We start from the raw sequence: 21,109 nt of genomic DNA on the forward strand, positions 1-21,109 counted from the left end.
GAAAATGTCCGATAGCAGACATCCAGTCATGTGCACAGACGAACCGACCGGAATATCGTTCATTGTGGTTTGTGAAAACATCTACGGAAATTGCAATAGTATTTAACCCGTTGTGTATGTACTATAAATTGCTTTTTTGCAAAGATATACTTCAGCTTCAACTACTTATACATCGTGAAAGTTATAACAATATCTTTACTACGTCATCTCAAAGTTTAAATTTTACTAGACAACCCCCCGCAGGAAAGAAATTGATATTCAAAACGGTCAATCCAAAGGAATGTGACAAGATTTGTGAATTAATGTTTTATTGAACAAGATTATGGAGCCAATATTGAATGAAAATGGCGACTTGTAGTTATGAGCCATCACCGCCAATCGTGAAGGATCGATTATGACAGCTAGAAAAGTGTAAGCTATTTAAATCTTGCGTTTATTTTACAATAAACCAATAAAAGTTCAATATACGAATGGTACTGCACATGATTTTCAAGCTGATTTAAACGAATACTTTATGAAGGTTGTATCTACAGGTGGGTTCTATATTGGCTTGTTTTAAATAAATCTGCCTGTTGTGTTAATCGTTTATGACAGAACAAAACAAACAATCTGTTTATTGAAATCTCAACGTTCATGATTTCGTACCAAGGATTATACAAAGGTTGAATCGTTTCGGACTTGATAGCGCGTAAATCGATCGAAATTTGTTTGTGATAATATTGAGATTTTGAAAGCATGGAGTACTACATAAGATTTCCTCAATTAAACACGCGTGTAGTAAAGATTTTGACAACGGAGAGCAAATGTTTTCGACAAAGACCATATTGATAGGTGTGATATTTGTTTACATTTCTTTGATGTGTTGAATGTTCTTGTGTATAGCATGATAAATCTTTAAATTTTAGAAGAAAGTAATTGAGTGCTATGTATTTCTGTGGACGTTCGTTTCTGACTTTTATGAATCTTAACAATATTCTTTTGTCTTTCATGCTTTAAAGGAAGTTTTGAATATGATATTAAAGATATCGTTCGTTTCTTTAAACCGTCTTTGTTTTAAAGAAGTTTTGTGGATTTTTATCACATTTTGTTGAAAAAAGCTGTAAGAATTAAGAACAACTATTTTTATTATAAATGTGGTTGTTTATTTGATTTTAACAAATTTCATTCATCAAAATAACAATATAATTGGTGGTTATTAGAGTCGTTGTTAATCCTTCCGTGAAATGGGAAACTATGATACTGAGTCATTTGTTTCATTCATTATTTTGGTCAAATTACTTATTAAATCATGTCTAAATAATACTTAAATAAATCCTTATTATACTATCACCTGACAGCTGTGTGACAATTGTTAAAAAAACTTTATAGTACCAATATCATACATGTCTGTAAATTGATTCATTCATGGCTATAATATTTCATATTTTTTTTATCGCTTAATCAATAAAACCCGGGGAGCGCTTTATGTTCGGCTAGAAGTGTTCTATCAACATCTCCTACGCATTCTCAATCAATATTTACTTTCTTGGTAATCTCGACATTTTGTTCCGTTCGGGCAAGACATCCACGTCCTTTCGTTGAGCTTTATTAAAATTTAATTATATTTTGCATTGGTTCTATAAAAGAATGGCGAGATGCTTATCTTTATGCTTTGCCTTTTTACGTAGGTACGTTGCGATAACATCATCTAGGAAATTGGAAATAGCGAAAACGTCAGAAATTAGGACGTTAAGGAATTTGCAATGACTTCCGTATTTCAAAAGCGATTTTATTGCTAGTAGATTTACTGCATTTCCTAAGAATCAATAAATTAAAAATATTGAGCATATAATTTGTACAGTGATAGATTTTATGTGACATTTTAATCATTTATCGTGATGGTAAGTTTACAACGCATTTCTGTTTGTAGTTTATTTTTCAAATTTGCAAAACGATTCATTTAAGTGGGGATAACATTCGTGATCTTAATATTTTATATTTTACATAATGCTTGTATTTATTTATCTTTCTTTCTCGTGATGTCTGTGCGAGCCTCATTTCTCTGGTTTCATACACTGAGACTTTTGCATTTTTTTTAGGACTCTTGAAAGATTTGTCGTAAAATTCAGATTTTCAAAAACTAGACCAGACGAAATGGATTTGGATGAGGTAAATATAGATAATTTTAACTTTGCACACGTTACACAAGCTATAAAGTAAATACCCGAGAGTATCGTTAAATGTTTGTAGATGTAGATCGTCCAGATTCACATTGACTGTGAAGATGACTACCGCTAAAGTTGTCGAAACGTCAGTTAACAACAACAAAAACAGTCCTTCTCAGGACTATACTAACCTGGACGATCTACATTTACAAACATATAACACGGTATGTTAAGCATTAGTCTTTGGCATATTAAATGGTGATGGTTGACATTTGAACGTTCAGTAGATTATGTTTAGACTGTGATACATTAAATGGTGGTGGTTGACATTTGAACGTTTAGTAGATTATGTTTAGACTGTGATACATTAAATGGTGGTGGTTGACATTTGAACGTTTAGTAGATTATGTTTAGACTGTGATACATTAAATGGTGGTGGTTGACATTTGAACGTTTAGTAGATTATGTTTAGACTGTGATACATTAAATGGTGGTGGTTGACATTTGAACGTTCAGTAGATTATGTTTAGACTGTGATACATTAAATGGTGGTGGTTGACATTTGAACGTTTAGTAGATTATGTTTAGACTGTGATACATTAAATGGTGGTGGTTGACATTTGAACGTTTAGTAGATTATGTTTAGACTGTGATACATTAAATGGTGGTGGTTGATATTTGAACGTTCAGTAGATTATGTTTAGACTGTGATACATTAGATGGTGAAGGTTGACATTTGAACGTTCAATAGATTATGTTTAGACTGTGTTACATTAGATGGTAATGGTTGACATTTGAACGTTTAGTAGATTATGTTTAGACTGTGATACATTAGATGGTGATGGTTGACATTTGAACGTTTAGTAGATTATGTTTAGACTGTGATACATTAAATGGTGATGGTTGACATTTGAACGTTCAGTAGATTATGTTTAGACTGTGATACATTAGATGGTGATGGTTGACATTTGAACGTTTAGTAGATTATGTTTAGACTGTGATACATAAGATGGTGATGGTTGACATTTGAACGTTCAATAGATTATGTTTAGACTGTGTTACATTAGATGGTGATGGTTGACATTTGAACGTTCAATAGATTATGTTTAGACTGTGATACATTAGATGGTGAAGGTTGACATTTGAACGTTCAATAGATTATGTTTAGACTGTGTTACATTAGATGGTGATGGTTGACATTTGAACGTTCAATAGATTATGTTTAGACTGTGATACATTAGATGGTGAAGGTTGACATTTGAACGTTCAATAGATTATGTTTAGACTGTGTTACATTAGATGGTGATGGTTGACATTTGAACGTTTAGTAGATTATGTTTAGACTGTGATACATAAGATGGTGAAGGTTGACATTTGAACGTTCAGTAGATTATGTTTAGACTGTGATACATTAAATGGTGATGGTTGACATTTGAACGTTTAGTAGATTATGTTTAGACTGTGTTACATTAAATGGTGATGGTTGACATTTGAACGTTTAGTAGATTATGTTTAGACTGTGATACATTAAATGGTGAAGGTTGACATTTGAACGTTTAGTAGATTATGTTTAGACTGTGATACATTAGATGGTGATGGTTGACATTTGAACGTTTAGTAGATTATGTTTAGACTGTGATACATTAAATGGTGAAGGTTGACATTTGAACGTTTAGTAGATTATGTTTAGACTGTGATACATTAGATGGTGATGGTTGACATTTGAACGTTTAGTAGATTATGTTTAGACTGTGATACATTAGATGGTGAAGGTTGACATTTGAACGTTCAGTAGATTATGTTTAGACTGTGATACATTAAATGGTGAAGGTTGACATTTGAACGTTTAGTAGATTATGTTTAGACTGTGATACATTAGATGGTGAAGGTTGACATTTGAACGTTTAATAGATTATGTTTAGACTGTGTTACATTAGATGGTGATGGTTGACATTTGAACGTTTAGTAGATTATGTTTAGACTGTGATACATTAGATGGTGAAGGTTGACATTTGAACGTTCAGTAGATTATGTTTAGACTGTGATACATTAAATGGTGAAGGTTGACATTTGAACGTTTAGTAGATTATGTTTAGACTGTGATACATTAGATGGTGATGGTTGACATTTGAACGTTTAGTAGATTATGTTTAGACTGTGATACATTAGATGGTGATGGTTGACATTTGAACGTTTAGTAGATTATGTTTAGACTGTGATACATTAGATGGTGATGGTTGACATTTGAACGTTTAGTAGATTATGTTTAGACTGTGATACATTAGATGGTGATGGTTGACATTTGAACGTTCAATAGATTATGTTTAGACTGTGATACATTAGATGGTGATGGTTGACATTTGAACGTTCAATAGATTATGTTTAGACTGTGATACATTAGATGGTGATGGATGACATTTGAACGTTCAATAAATTATGTTTAGACTGTGATACATTAAATGGTGATGATTGACATTTGAACGTTCAATAGATTATGTTTAGACTGTGTTACATTAAATGGTGATGGATGACATTTGAACGTTCAATAAATTATGTTTAGACTGTGATACATTAAATGGTGATGATTGACATTTGAACGTTCAGTAGATTATGTTTAGACTGTGATACATTAAATGGTGATGGTTGACATTTGAACGTTCAGTAGATTATGTTTAGACTGTGATACATTAAATGGTGATGGTTGACATTTGAACGTTTAGTAGATTATGTTTAGACTGTGATACATTAAATGGTGATGGTTGACATTTGAACGTTCAGTAGATTATGTTTAGACTGTGATACATTAGATGGTGAAGGTTGACATTTGAACGTTCAATAGATTATGTTTAGACTGTGATACATTAGATGGTGATGGTTGACATTTGAACGTTTAGTAGATTATGTTTAGACTGTGATACATTAGATGGTGATGGTTGACATTTGAACGTTTAGTAGATTATGTTTAGACTGTGATACATTAAATGGTGATGGTTGACATTTGAACGTTCAGTAGATTATGTTTAGACTGTGATACATTAGATGGTGATGGTTGACATTTGAACGTTTAGTAGATTATGTTTAGACTGTGATACATAAGATGGTGATGGTTGACATTTGAACGTTCAATAGATTATGTTTAGACTGTGATACATTAGATGGTGATGGTTGACATTTGAACGTTCAATAGATTATGTTTAGACTGTGATACATTAGATGGTGATGGTTGACATTTGAACGTTCAATAGATTATGTTTAGACTGTGATACATTAGATGGTGATGGTTGACATTTGAACGTTCAATAGATTATGTTTAGACTGTGATACATTAGATGGTGAAGGTTGACATTTGAACGTTCAATAGATTATGTTTAGACTGTGATACATTAGATGGTGATGGTTGACATTTGAACGTTTAGTAGATTATGTTTAGACTGTGATACATAAGATGGTGAAGGTTGACATTTGAACGTTCAGTAGATTATGTTTAGACTGTGATACATTAAATGGTGATGGTTGACATTTGAACGTTTAGTAGATTATGTTTAGACTGTGATACATTAAATGGTGATGGTTGACATTTGAACGTTCAGTAGATTATGTTTAGACTGTGATACATTAAATGGTGATGGTTGACATTTGAACGTTTAGTAGATTATGTTTAGACTGTGATACATTAGATGGTGATGGTTGACATTTGAACGTTTAGTAGATTATGTTTAGACTGTGATACATTAAATGGTGATGGTTGACATTTGAACGTTTAGTAGATTATGTTTAGACTGTGATACATTAGATGGTGATGGTTGACATTTGAACGTTTAGTAGATTATGTTTAGACTGTGATACATTAGATGGTGAAGGTTGACATTTGAACGTTCAGTAGATTATGTTTAGACTGTGATACATTAAATGGTGATGGTTGACATTTGAACGTTTAGTAGATTATGTTTAGACTGTGATACATTAGATGGTGAAGGTTGACATTTGAACGTTTAATAGATTATGTTTAGACTGTGATACATTAGATGGTGATGGTTGACATTTGAACGTTTAGTAGATTATGTTTAGACTGTGATACATTAGATGGTGAAGGTTGACATTTGAACGTTCAGTAGATTATGTTTAGACTGTGATACATTAAATGGTGATGGTTGACATTTGAACGTTTAGTAGATTATGTTTAGACTGTGATACATTAGATGGTGATGGTTGACATTTGAACGTTAGTAGATTATGTTTAGACTGTGATACATTAGATGGTGATGGTTGACATTTGAACGTTTAGTAGATTATGTTTAGACTGTGATACATTAGATGGTGATGGTTGACATTTGAACGTTTAGTAGATTATGTTTAGACTGTGATACATTAGATGGTGATGGTTGACATTTGAACGTTCAATAGATTATGTTTAGACTGTGATACATTAGATGGTGATGGTTGACATTTGAACGTTCAGTAGATTATGTTTAGACTGTGATACATTAGATGGTGATGGTTGACATTTGAACGTTCAATAGATTATGTTTAGACTGTGATACATTAAATGGTGATGGTTGACATTTGAACGTTCAATAGATTATGTTTAGACTGTGATACATTAGATGGTGATGGATGACATTTGAACGTTCAATAGATTATGTTTAGACTGTGATACATTAAATGGTGATGGTTGACATTTGAACGTTCAGTAGATTATGTTTAGACTGTGATACATTAAATGGTGATGGTTGACATTTGAACGTTCAGTAGATTATGTTTAGACTGTGATACATTAAATGGTGATGATTGACATTTGAACGTTCAGTAGATTATGTTTAGACTGTGATACATTAAATGGTGATGGTTGACATTTGAACGTTCAGTAGATTATGTTTAGACTGTGATACATTAAATGGTGATGGTTGACATTTGAACGTTCAGTAGATTATGTTTAGACTGTGATACATTAAATGGTGATGGTTGACATTTGAACGTTCAGTAGATTATGTTTAGACTGTGATACATTAGATGGTGATGGTTGACATTTGAACGTTCAGTAGATTATGTTTAGACTGTGATACATTAGATGGTGATGGTTGACATTTGAACGTTCAGTAGATTATGTTTAGACTGTGATACATTAGATGGTGATGGTTGACATTTGAACGTTCAGTAGATTATGTTTAGACTGTGATACATTAGATGGTGATGGTTGACATTTGAACGTTCAGTAGATTATGTTTAGACTGTGATACATTAGATGGTGATGGTTGACATTTGAACGTTTAGTAGATTATGTTTAGACTGTGATACATTAGATGGTGATGGTTGACATTTGAACGTTCAGTAGATTATGTTTAGACTGTGATACATTAGATGGTGATGGTTGACATTTGAACGTTCAGTAGATTATGTTTAGACTGTGATACATTAGATGGTGATGGTTGACATTTGAACGTTCAGTAGATTATGTTTAGACTGTGATACATTAGATGGTGATGGTTGACATTTGAACGTTCAGTAGATTATGTTTAGACTGTGATACATTAGATGGTGATGGTTGACATTTGAACGTTCAGTAGATTATGTTTAGACTGTGATACATTAGATGGTGATGGTTGACATTTGAACGTTCAGTAGATTATGTTTAGACTGTGATACATTAGATGGTGATGGTTGACATTTGAACGTTCAGTAGATTATGTTTAGACTGTGATACATTAGATGGTGATGGTTGACATTTGAACGTTCAGTAGATTATGTTTAGACTGTGATACATTAGATGGTGATGGTTGACATTTGAACGTTCAGTAGATTATGTTTAGACTGTGATACATTAAATGGTGATGGTTGACATTTGAACGTTCAGTAGATTATGTTTAGACTGTGATACATTAGATGGTGATGGTTGACATTTGAACGTTCAGTAGATTATGTTTAGACTGTGATACATTAAATGGTGATGGTTGACATTTGAACGTTCAGTAGATTATGTTTAGACTGTGATACATTAGATGGTGATGGTTGACATTTGAACGTTCAGTAGATTATGTTTAGACTGTGATACATTAGATGGTGATGGTTGACATTTGAACGTTCAGTAGATTATGTTTAGACTGTGATACATTAGATGGTGATGGTTGACATTTGAACGTTCAGTAGATTATGTTTAGACTGTGATACATTAGATGGTGATGGTTGACATTTGAACGTTCAGTAGATTATGTTTAGACTGTGATACATTAAATGGTGATGGTTGACATTTGAACGTTCAGTAGATTATGTTTAGACTGTGATACATTAGATGGTGATGGTTGACATTTGAACGTTCAGTAGATTATGTTTAGACTGTGATACATTAGATGGTGATGGTTGACATTTGAACGTTCAGTAGATTATGTTTAGACTGTGATACATTAGATGGTGATGGTTGACATTTGAACGTTCAGTAGATTATGTTTAGACTGTGATACATTAAATGGTGATGGTTGACATTTGAACGTTCAGTAGATTATGTTTAGACTGTGATACATTAGATGGTGATGGTTGACATTTGAACGTTCAGTAGATTATGTTTAGACTGTGATACATTAGATGGTGATGGTTGACATTTGAACGTTCAGTAGATTATGTTTAGACTGTGATACATTAGATGGTGATGGTTGACATTTGAACGTTCAGTAGATTATGTTTAGACTGTGATACATTAGATGGTGATGGTTGACATTTGAACGTTCAGTAGATTATGTTTAGACTGTGATACATTAGATGGTGATGGTTGACATTTGAACGTTCAGTAGATTATGTTTAGACTGTGATACATTAGATGGTGATGGTTGACATTTGAACGTTCAGTAGATTATGTTTAGACTGTGATACATTAGATGGTGATGGTTGACATTTGAACGTTCAGTAGATTATGTTTAGACTGTGATACATTAGATGGTGATGGTTGACATTTGAACGTTCAGTAGATTATGTTTAGACTGTGATACATTAGATGGTGATGGTTGACATTTGAACGTTCAGTAGATTATGTTTAGACTGTGATACATTAGATGGTGATGGTTGACATTTGAACGTTCAGTAGATTATGTTTAGACTGTGATACATTAAATGGTGATGGTTGACATTTGAACGTTCAGTAGATTATGTTTAGACTGTGATACATTAGATGGTGATGGTTGACATTTGAACGTTCAGTAGATTATGTTTAGACTGTGATACATTAGATGGTGATGGTTGACATTTGAACGTTCAGTAGATTATGTTTAGACTGTGATACATTAGATGGTGATGGTTGACATTTGAACGTTCAGTAGATTATGTTTAGACTGTGATACATTAGATGGTGATGGTTGACATTTGAACGTTCAGTAGATTATGTTTAGACTGTGATACATTAGATGGTGATGGTTGACATTTGAACGTTCAGTAGATTATGTTTAGACTGTGATACATTAGATGGTGATGGTTGACATTTGAACGTTCAGTAGATTATGTTTAGACTGTGATACATTAGATGGTGATGGTTGACATTTGAACGTTCAGTAGATTATGTTTAGACTGTGATACATTAGATGGTGATGGTTGACATTTGAACGTTCAGTAGATTATGTTTAGACTGTGATACATTAGATGGTGATGGTTGACATTTGAACGTTCAGTAGATTATGTTTAGACTGTGATACATTAGATGGTGATGGTTGACATTTGAACGTTCAGTAGATTATGTTTAGACTGTGATACATTAGATGGTGATGGTTGACATTTGAACGTTCAGTAGATTATGTTTAGACTGTGATACATTAGATGGTGATGGTTGACATTTGAACGTTCAGTAGATTATGTTTAGACTGTGATACATTAGATGGTGATGGTTGACATTTGAACGTTCAGTAGATTATGTTTAGACTGTGATACATTAGATGGTGATGGTTGACATTTGAACGTTCAGTAGATTATGTTTAGACTGTGATACATTAGATGGTGATGGTTGACATTTGAACGTTCAGTAGATTATGTTTAGACTGTGATACATTAGATGGTGATGGTTGACATTTGAACGTTCAGTAGATTATGTTTAGACTGTGATACATTAGATGGTGATGGTTGACATTTGAACGTTCAGTAGATTATGTTTAGACTGTGATACATTAGATGGTGATGGTTGACATTTGAACGTTCAGTAGATTATGTTTAGACTGTGATACATTAGATGGTGATGGTTGACATTTGAACGTTCAGTAGATTATGTTTAGACTGTGATACATTAGATGGTGATGGTTGACATTTGAACGTTCAGTAGATTATGTTTAGACTGTGATACATTAGATGGTGATGGTTGACATTTGAACGTTCAGTAGATTATGTTTAGACTGTGATACATTAGATGGTGATGGTTGACATTTGAACGTTCAGTAGATTATGTTTAGACTGTGATACATTAGATGGTGATGGTTGACATTTGAACGTTCAGTAGATTATGTTTAGACTGTGATACATTAGATGGTGATGGTTGACATTTGAACGTTCAGTAGATTATGTTTAGACTGTGATACATTAGATGGTGATGGTTGACATTTGAACGTTCAGTAGATTATGTTTAGACTGTGATACATTAGATGGTGATGGTTGACATTTGAACGTTCAGTAGATTATGTTTAGACTGTGATACATTAGATGGTGATGGTTGACATTTGAACGTTCAGTAGATTATGTTTAGACTGTGATACATTAGATGGTGATGGTTGACATTTGAACGTTCAGTAGATTATGTTTAGACTGTGATACATTAGATGGTGATGGTTGACATTTGAACGTTCAGTAGATTATGTTTAGACTGTGATACATTAGATGGTGATGGTTGACATTTGAACGTTCAGTAGATTATGTTTAGACTGTGATACATTAGATGGTGATGGTTGACATTTGAACGTTCAGTAGATTATGTTTAGACTGTGATACATTAGATGGTGATGGTTGACATTTGAACGTTCAGTAGATTATGTTTAGACTGTGATACATTAGATGGTGATGGTTGACATTTGAACGTTCAGTAGATTATGTTTAGACTGTGATACATTAGATGGTGATGGTTGACATTTGAACGTTCAGTAGATTATGTTTAGACTGTGATACATTAGATGGTGATGGTTGACATTTGAACGTTCAGTAGATTATGTTTAGACTGTGATACATTAGATGGTGATGGTTGACATTTGAACGTTCAGTAGATTATGTTTAGACTGTGATACATTAGATGGTGATGGTTGACATTTGAACGTTCAGTAGATTATGTTTAGACTGTGATACATTAGATGGTGATGGTTGACATTTGAACGTTCAGTAGATTATGTTTAGACTGTGATACATTAGATGGTGATGGTTGACATTTGAACGTTCAGTAGATTATGTTTAGACTGTGATACATTAGATGGTGATGGTTGACATTTGAACGTTCAGTAGATTATGTTTAGACTGTGATACATTAGATGGTGATGGTTGACATTTGAACGTTCAGTAGATTATGTTTAGACTGTGATACATTAGATGGTGATGGTTGACATTTGAACGTTCAGTAGATTATGTTTAGACTGTGATACATTAGATGGTGATGGTTGACATTTGAACGTTCAGTAGATTATGTTTAGACTGTGATACATTAGATGGTGATGGTTGACATTTGAACGTTCAGTAGATTATGTTTAGACTGTGATACATTAGATGGTGATGGTTGACATTTGAACGTTCAGTAGATTATGTTTAGACTGTGATACATTAGATGGTGATGGTTGACATTTGAACGTTCAGTAGATTATGTTTAGACTGTGATACATTAGATGGTGATGGTTGACATTTGAACGTTCAGTAGATTATGTTTAGACTGTGATACATTAGATGGTGATGGTTGACATTTGAACGTTCAGTAGATTATGTTTAGACTGTGATACATTAGATGGTGATGGTTGACATTTGAACGTTCAGTAGATTATGTTTAGACTGTGATACATTAGATGGTGATGGTTGACATTTGAACGTTCAGTAGATTATGTTTAGACTGTGATACATTAGATGGTGATGGTTGACATTTGAACGTTCAGTAGATTATGTTTAGACTGTGATACATTAGATGGTGATGGTTGACATTTGAACGTTCAGTAGATTATGTTTAGACTGTGATACATTAGATGGTGATGGTTGACATTTGAACGTTCAGTAGATTATGTTTAGACTGTGATACATTAGATGGTGATGGTTGACATTTGAACGTTCAGTAGATTATGTTTAGACTGTGATACATTAGATGGTGATGGTTGACATTTGAACGTTCAGTAGATTATGTTTAGACTGTGATACATTAGATGGTGATGGTTGACATTTGAACGTTCAGTAGATTATGTTTAGACTGTGATACATTAGATGGTGATGGTTGACATTTGAACGTTCAGTAGATTATGTTTAGACTGTGATACATTAGATGGTGATGGTTGACATTTGAACGTTCAGTAGATTATGTTTAGACTGTGATACATTAGATGGTGATGGTTGACATTTGAACGTTCAGTAGATTATGTTTAGACTGTGATACATTAGATGGTGATGGTTGACATTTGAACGTTCAGTAGATTATGTTTAGACTGTGATACATTAGATGGTGATGGTTGACATTTGAACGTTCAGTAGATTATGTTTAGACTGTGATACATTAGATGGTGATGGTTGACATTTGAACGTTCAGTAGATTATGTTTAGACTGTGATACATTAGATGGTGATGGTTGACATTTGAACGTTCAGTAGATTATGTTTAGACTGTGATACATTAGATGGTGATGGTTGACATTTGAACGTTCAATAGATTATGTTTAGACTGTGATACATTAGATGGTGATGGTTGACATTTGAACGTTCAATAGATTATGTTTAGACTGTGATACATTAGATGGTGATGGTTGACATTTGAACGTTCAATAGATTATGTTTAGACTGTGATACATTAGATGGTGATGGTTGACATTTGAACGTTCAGTAGATTATGTTTAGACTGTGATACATTAGATGGTGATGGTTGACATTTGAACGTTCAATAGATTATGTTTAGACTGTGATACATTAGATGGTGATGGTTGACATTTGAACGTTCAGTAGATTATGTTTAGACTGTGATACATTAGATGGTGATGGTTGACATTTGAACGTTCAGTAGATTATGTTTAGACTGTGATACATTAGATGGTGATGGTTGACATTTGAACGTTCAGTAGATTATGTTTAGACTGTGATACATTAGATGGTGATGGTTGACATTTGAACGTTCAGTAGATTATGTTTAGACTGTGATACATTAGATGGTGATGGTTGACATTTGAACGTTCAGTAGATTATGTTTAGACTGTGATACATTAGATGGTGATGGTTGACATTTGAACGTTCAATAGATTATGTTTAGACTGTGATACATTAAATGGTGATGGTTGACATTTGAACGTTCAGTAGATTATGTTTAGACTGTGATACATTAAATGGTGATGGTTGACATTTGAACGTTCAATGAATTATGTTTAGACTGTGATACATTAGATGGTGATGGTTGACATTTGAACGTTCAGTAGATTATGTTTAGACTGTGATACATTAAATGGTGATGGTTGACATTTGAACGTTCAATGATTATGTTTAGACTGTGATACATTAGATGGTGATGGTTGACATTTGAACGTTCAGTAGATTATGTTTAGACTGTGATACATTAGATGGTGATGGTTGACATTTGAACGTTCAGTAGATTATGTTTAGACTGTGATACATTAGATGGTGATGGTTGACATTTGAACGTTCAGTAGATTATGTTTAGACTGTGATACATTAAATGGTGATGGTTGACATTTGAACGTTCAGTAGATTATGTTTAGACTGTGATACATTAGATGGTGATGGTTGACATTTGAACGTTCAGTAGATTATGTTTAGACTGTGATACATTAGATGGTGATGGTTGACATTTGAACGTTCAGTAGATTATGTTTAGACTGTGATACATTAGATGGTGATGGTTGACATTTGAACGTTCAGTAGATTATGTTTAGACTGTGATACATTAGATGGTGATGGTTGACATTTGAACGTTCAGTAGATTATGTTTAGACTGTGATACATTAGATGGTGATGGTTGACATTTGAACGTTCAATAGATTATGTTTAGACTGTGATACATTAAACGGTGATGGTTGACATTTGAACGTTCAGTAGATTATGTTTAGACTGTGATACATTAAATGGTGATGGTTGACATTTGAACGTTCAATGAATTATGTTTAGATTGTGATACATTAGATGGTGATGGTTGACATTTGAACGTTCAGTAGATTATGTTTAGACTGTGATACATTAGATGGTGATGGTTGACATTTGAACGTTCAGTAGATTATGTTTAGACTGTGATACATTAGATGGTGATGGTTGACATTTGAACGTTCAGTAGATTATGTTTAGACTGTGATACATTAGATGGTGATGGTTGACATTTGAACGTTCAGTAGATTATGTTTAGACTGTGACATTCTTAGGCACTTTGCTGTGCAAAGTCTCTAACACACAATATCTTAGTCCATTTAACTAGCTACAACCTGCAGCTCCGTGCTACAATAACTCTTTGTGCCAGATAAAGAGTTAAATCACGTCATGCAATCGTTAATGATTATTCATAGATTTCACATTTAAATTTAATCGAAAACCAAAAAGTTGACATACTAGTGTCCAATACTTCATACCAAGTAAGGTCAGAGCCCTGTATTTGTAAGAGTTAGGACACGTATTGTTCTCTGCATTTTATATTATGATCAAGGTGATTGGATAAATATGGTCACATGGGCATCCACCCGCTATTTTTGTTCCAAAAGCACAAATTATAACCATTTTTGACATAGGAGATAAATTATCAAAAAAATGTTTTCAATGATTTAATGTTGCGTTATAATAGCGCCTATCAAAGCGATGAAGAATAGAAATCTACTCGCTCCCTTGTGACAAAAACAGTATTAAAGACATATATAAATTAAATCACTGCATTAAATAAAAACTTTTCTATTATTATGACACCTGTAAACATCTGAACTCTAAAGATAGGGATCGCTGTCTACTCATGAATAAGAAAACACAGAAGAAAATTTGCCTTTTCCCCATTTAATGCTCTATATTGGCTGGCTTTTGGAACATAAATAACGGACGCTAGGCAATTTTACTTCCGGTGTCTCAAGTCTTTCGTATGTAGGACTCGTAGGCAAGTGCCACAACCTTTCGTATGCAGGGCTATGGTATGCAAGTGCCGCAAAGAAACTTTTTCTTCAAGGAAAAAGGGTTTTTAAAGGAGCAAATTATTGCAATCTTATTAATCCCATTTTTTATTGAAAATTTAGGGTGATGTCGTCTTGGTTGCTGCCAAATTTAACGATGGATGGTACAAAGGTATACGGTTGAGAGGATACAAGGTATGATGGGATACACTCGTTCCAGACCCCTGAAATTGTGAGTTAGGACCACGGTTAGGGCACATCATATGACACAGTAGATAGAGAGTTAATCGTTTTTATAAGAAAACCGTCAAACATTTCTCCTTTTGTTCTGCTATGCGTTTTCCCTTTCAATTAACTGCTGTGATAACTGTTAAACGATGATAAACGATGATAAACGACGATAAACGATGATAAACGATGATAAACGATGATAAACGATGATAAACGATGTTTCACTCGACGTTGGCATTAAACTTCCAAATGATCGTGATTTCAAAATCGCATTGTACATTTACTCAATTTGTATAGAATTGAAATTTTCACCCGTGTTTGCCTCGCGTTAGCATTTAGCAAAAATATTCATGTCATGGAATGAGACTTTGCCGACATTTTTGCACGAGGTGAGATCTGTATTCTCCACATAGCGTGAACTTGGAAATTTTAACTTAAATTTTTTCGTTGCAATTTAAACTTGTCGCTGCAACACTTTGTACAAACTGTTTTAACTTTGTGAATTTGCGAGATGTCACAGTGATAAAATTAATATGAGGTCAACCATTGGCCGACAAGCTATCTTTGAAAGGAATTTAGTTGCCCAAAACCTACTGTAAACACGTTGCGGTTCGTTCCTAGCGCCAAACCACGGGGCAAACGTTATCGAATATTAACAAATGAATAATGATATGTTAATTGTTTGCTTCTCAATGTTAATGTGCTTAAAAATATCTACTTATCGCCGTGTCTGTAGTCATCTTGATAGGTCTAAGTGGCAGTTCAAAAGCAATATACATCTTGCAGACGACAGCAGCATACATATGATATAAAGAGCTGCGTTTATTGAGCTGCCAATGATTCTTTAGTCTTAACACACAGGAAAAGTTAATGATTCATGCTCCAACGGAAGCTACATTCAAGCGCGTTTATTTCGAATTCGATTCTTGATGTAAGTATTTTCTGGCAGCTGTAAAGATTTTAATTTGCAATACGTTTTAAAGAGTATCGACTTCCTCGGTCATTCAGTGGACGACTTTTTTAAAACAATGTTTACTTTGCTTGCATGTCTAACAAGTGGATTGAAATAGATTTAGCATTTCGTTGGTTTCTCTGTCATGGAATGTTGTTTGCTATATATATATGTATATGAGAATTTTCTATTGAGGTTGTTTTATAAACTATAAAATCTGTCACTATTATGTGTTTAGGAATGACCGAATGAGATGAGATTTTGTCGTTAATAAATCGTATTATTTACTTAAAAAATATTGTTTGCGGGTTTGTTTTCTACAGATAAATCTTATCAGTCTGGTACGTTTATGTTTTTGTAGTATTCCTATCGTCAAACAATTGCAATTTTCTTTCGTTGCACTCGTAAAAATATACCTAACAAAATGTTTAACATGCATGAACGATATTTCGTACGTGTCTCAAAATCTAAATTATAAGTTCATCAATATTTACTTAAATGATGCTTTCCGGACCGAAAATTTGTTTTTTACTCTGTGAGACCCGATCATTGCATATTGTCGTTAAAATAACCAATTGTACACTGGAGAATATTTGTTCAATACAATCATTTTCTGTGTAATATGCTTGGCTTCATCATGACCATTAACTGTTGAGTTAATGCAAACATTTCATCAATGCAAACATTGTATAATTGAACTCATTGAAAGTGTTCTTTGTCTTCTTCAAACTCGAATAAATATCTTATTGTATTTGTTCGTTTGTTTTTATAACAGCATTTATGATAAATCTGTAGTAATTTCCCTTTTTGTGCTTGTGTTGAATCTTCAAGGATACTATCGATGTATAGCAGTAGCTTAAGCAACGACGATAGTCGACAAACGTCTGGCAATTTGTTTGTGAATTGCCATAATGCAAACAAGATTTTACGCAAGTACAGAATAATGTAAACGGATTATATTTCTAAAGATATAAGTATTACAGGATTATTTATAAGCTAGAAAGGATTTTAAGAGTCTCATCGCTAGACCTCTAGTCTATACTTTATGTTATCTTTGCATTGTTTGATAACGTACAATGTCTTAAACTATTATAAATTATAGGTTGGTTGTTTTCCTGAAGATGTCGTAGAAAAAGATACGGCTGAAAGCGAAAGGTCATTTTCATGTATTTTTGTTTTGTTTATATTCTATACTGATGCATTACCAATTTTAACATTGTCTTTCGTTACAACTAACGTCAATGTAAGTTGAAGTTTCATCAAGCCCAAATATCTTTATTTCATGCAGTTTTTTCTTCACTTTGATCCAATGTAACATATAATAATAGAACCCATCGTAGACTATCCCTTTTACGTCACTTATTTTGTAAACACCTAATGCAAGATGGTAACGGGGGATTTGTGAGATATAGGAAGAGCAGGTTTCATGAAAATTTAAGGTGAAAACTACAAAGACGACGTTTTGTCTAAGGGTACAATCAGTTTTGACAGTGCATTTTTAAATTTTTGTATTTTCTCGTCGCTTTAGCTGCAACGGGCTAGATTTAAATGATGAAATAGGAAAAAGTAATTTATTAGACATGAGTTTAACGGACATCTCAACAACATCTGACATGACGGAGACCTCTAAAGGTAACTGAAGTCATACATTTATATTATTGATGCTTTTTTGGCGGGAACTTGGTGTGGGTTTTCTTTAGTTTACGAAGTATCATGGCTGATGTATTCGTTGTTTTTTCTTGTTTTATTAGAGTTGAACGAGGAATTAAAGAGGACTAGAGCTGCCCAGGTATAAATATCTGTCATTTTCTTCACTTTCTCAAAGATTTATGTATAGTTTCTATGTATACAAGTCGTTTGAGGTTTGACATATAACCAAGGTTAAACTCCGATTAATGTTTTTGTCTGGTGCTAGTTTGAAGATAAAGTGGAACTAACAGAAATATTTTAATTGTTATTTTTTGTGTTGTCGTTTTCAAAGTGAGTTGCAATGATTGAGTTTAGTAAAATTCATTTCATTAGGAAATTTTGTCGACAGAAATTTCATATTGTAATGGCCTGGATTCATTGGTGAAGGTATATGTTGTTTAAAAGTTGATATTTTTCACCCACAACAAGATTATCGAGACTATACAATTGAAAGTTTTATATAGATATTGTAATCTAAGAAAGATTTTTGTTTGTTTTCCTTTTTAGAATTTTATACATCCAATGAAATTATATGGTGTTTTGTCTGTGGAAGAAATCGATATTATTTTCTCCAACATTGAAGTAAGTATTTTTTGTTGTGCCGAACAAAATAGAAAATAAAGCGAACTTTGGTAATTAGTATAGAAAACGTTTTTTTCAGTTTTTGTACTTACCCACGCTGAATATCTCCATTACTTTTAAATTTTTTTCATATTTTCGCCAGTCTTTAGCTGGCATCAGTAAAGAAATGGTTGCTAAGCTAGAAAAACGTATGAGCGAATGGAACGTTGAAACGACAATCATCGGTGATATTTTTGTTGAAATGGTAAAACATTCATCTTGTATGTAACACTTGTTGTTAAGTTCACATATTTTTAAACGCAATTGCACTCATTATCACTATTAGCGTAGTCACAATACAGAAACAAATAGTAATCCCACTTTATTGGAAATTTTTTGTGTAGCACATATCTTATTACGCATGTCATTGGCATAGTGGCAGCCAGTCAATTGCATTTTTTGACCAATAGGAGCGGTGGGCTAACTAACTGCAGCCAGTGAACTAATTAATTATTCAGCACCTAGTTGCACTGTGAAATGAGACTAGTGTTTGTTTGTATACTGTGGCTTAGCCAACCATTTTATTTAATCATGCTTATGCAGATTTTACAATGGCCAGTCACAGTGAAAAAAAATTCCCGAAGAAATGAATAATGATAAAGTTTTTGAAATATGGATAGTGTAACTGAATTTGCGGGCTGGCGACGTCACCGTTTCAAAACTTTTACGATGATAGAAATTGTTTTAACTGTAACTTTCTTCTCCGTTTTTTATGATTTCGTTGTTTTATATTCTAGTTTTCTTATTTGAAAATGTTCAAACCGTATTTTGATTCACGATCAGCTGCAAATCAGGTGAAATTTGACTTTTTGAAATGTAACTTTAGAGTTGTTATAATGCTAAAAATGGAAATGCAAACTTTAGGTTGGTTATGTTGTTGAATAATTATTTGTATATCTTGTACTTTTAGCTCCGAATTCGTTACGAAAAGACCAACGAAAAATTCAAAAATTTCCTGTCAAAAGTACGAGCATTTAGATTGGATTAGTTATTCATCTAGATCTTGTTCATTTACTTAAATAGATCTCATCAATTTACCTCTATGACTCACACACTAATCTCTATAAATGTTTATCTGCATAGGCTAATTGTGCTCATTCATTGGACTCACTTCTCTTAATGCCAATACAGGTATGGTATAATTGTGCGATAGTATGGCAACGTAAACATTTACACTATAGCATCATTCATTTGCTATTGTATTTTTTATCCCAGCGTGTACCTAGATATGAACTTCTTCTTAAAGAGCTGGTGAAAAGAACTTCTAAAGTAACTTGTGATAAAATTCTGTATTTATATACAGGAAATATGTTATGGGAGGCTATCAATGAGTTCATGAAGCTTGGTCTTCATTCTTTAATTTTGATGAATTTTTATGTTGACTGTAGGATCACCCTGACTTTGAATATTTATCTGAAGCATTAGCAAAAGCTCAAGAGGTAAATGAAAGATCAACTGAATTTTTGCATTGCTATGAGTGAAGGGAAAACTGACTTTTAATCTTTACATTGTGGGGTATAGGGTGGAAGGTCTGAGTTTAAGTTTGAAGGAAGTTTTCTTTAATACAGACAGCCACAGACTTGAACGAACACATTCGGCAAATTGAAAACGAAGCAAAAATCTTCGACATTATAAAAATGTTTCCTAACGATGAATTGGTAAGATTTCATTTTGTTGTTATATTTGGTGATGTGTAAGTCCACCATTCAATGATATGTACATCCACCATTCAATGATGGGTATATCCACCATTCAATGACGTGTATGTCCACCATTCAATGATGTGTATGTTCACCATTCAATGATGTGTATGTTCACCATTCAATGATGTGTATATCCACCATTCAATGATGGGTATGTCCACCATTCAATGATGTGTATGTTCACCATTCAATGATGTGTATGTTCACCATTCAATGATGTGTATGTCCACCATTCAATGATGTGTATGTTCACCATTCAATGATGGGTATGTCCACCATTCAATGATGTGTACATCCACCATTCAATGATGTGTATGTTCACCATTCAATGATGTGTATGTCCACCATTCAATGATGTGTATGTCTACCATTCAATGATGGGTATATCCACCATTCAATGATGTGTATGTCCACCATTCAATGATGTGTATGTTCACCATTCAATGATGTGTATGTCCACCATTCAATGATGTGTATGTTCACCATTCAATGA

The 21,109-nt window shown here is 33.3% G+C and overlaps 1 protein-coding gene across 3 annotated transcripts in view; it reads left to right on the plus strand.

The window, feature by feature from the left end:
* LOC124447793 overlaps nt 1-21,109 on the plus strand; it is a 32,308-nt gene that overhangs the window by 2,896 nt on the left and 8,303 nt on the right. Inside the window, exons 2-16 of one of the 3 annotated variants that reach the window (XM_046998789.1) lie at nt 230-411; nt 2,079-2,148; nt 15,544-15,615; nt 17,706-17,758; nt 18,132-18,235; nt 18,355-18,392; nt 18,626-18,679; nt 18,800-18,874; nt 19,017-19,118; nt 19,651-19,707; nt 19,824-19,877; nt 19,997-20,044; nt 20,129-20,182; nt 20,302-20,352; nt 20,482-20,571. In XM_046998789.1, coding sequence (XP_046854745.1) covers nt 395-411; nt 2,079-2,148; nt 15,544-15,615; nt 17,706-17,758; nt 18,132-18,235; nt 18,355-18,392; nt 18,626-18,679; nt 18,800-18,874; nt 19,017-19,118; nt 19,651-19,707; nt 19,824-19,877; nt 19,997-20,044; nt 20,129-20,182; nt 20,302-20,352; nt 20,482-20,571 — 939 coding nt within the window. In that variant the 5' untranslated portion in view covers nt 230-394. Of the gene's footprint in view, nt 1-229; nt 412-1,567; nt 1,668-2,078; nt 2,149-15,543; nt 15,616-16,323; nt 16,583-17,705; nt 17,759-18,131; nt 18,236-18,354; nt 18,393-18,625; nt 18,680-18,799; nt 18,875-19,016; nt 19,119-19,650; nt 19,708-19,823; nt 19,878-19,996; nt 20,045-20,128; nt 20,183-20,301; nt 20,353-20,481; nt 20,572-21,109 lie in introns of those variants that run through there. The other 2 variants (XM_046998788.1, XM_046998791.1) reach the window with 2 other exon arrangements.

This window comes from Xenia sp. Carnegie-2017, unplaced genomic scaffold, assembly GCF_021976095.1.
Source record: "Xenia sp. Carnegie-2017 unplaced genomic scaffold, XeniaSp_v1 HiC_scaffold_23, whole genome shotgun sequence".
NCBI lineage: Eukaryota > Metazoa > Cnidaria > Anthozoa > Malacalcyonacea > Xeniidae > Xenia > Xenia sp. Carnegie-2017.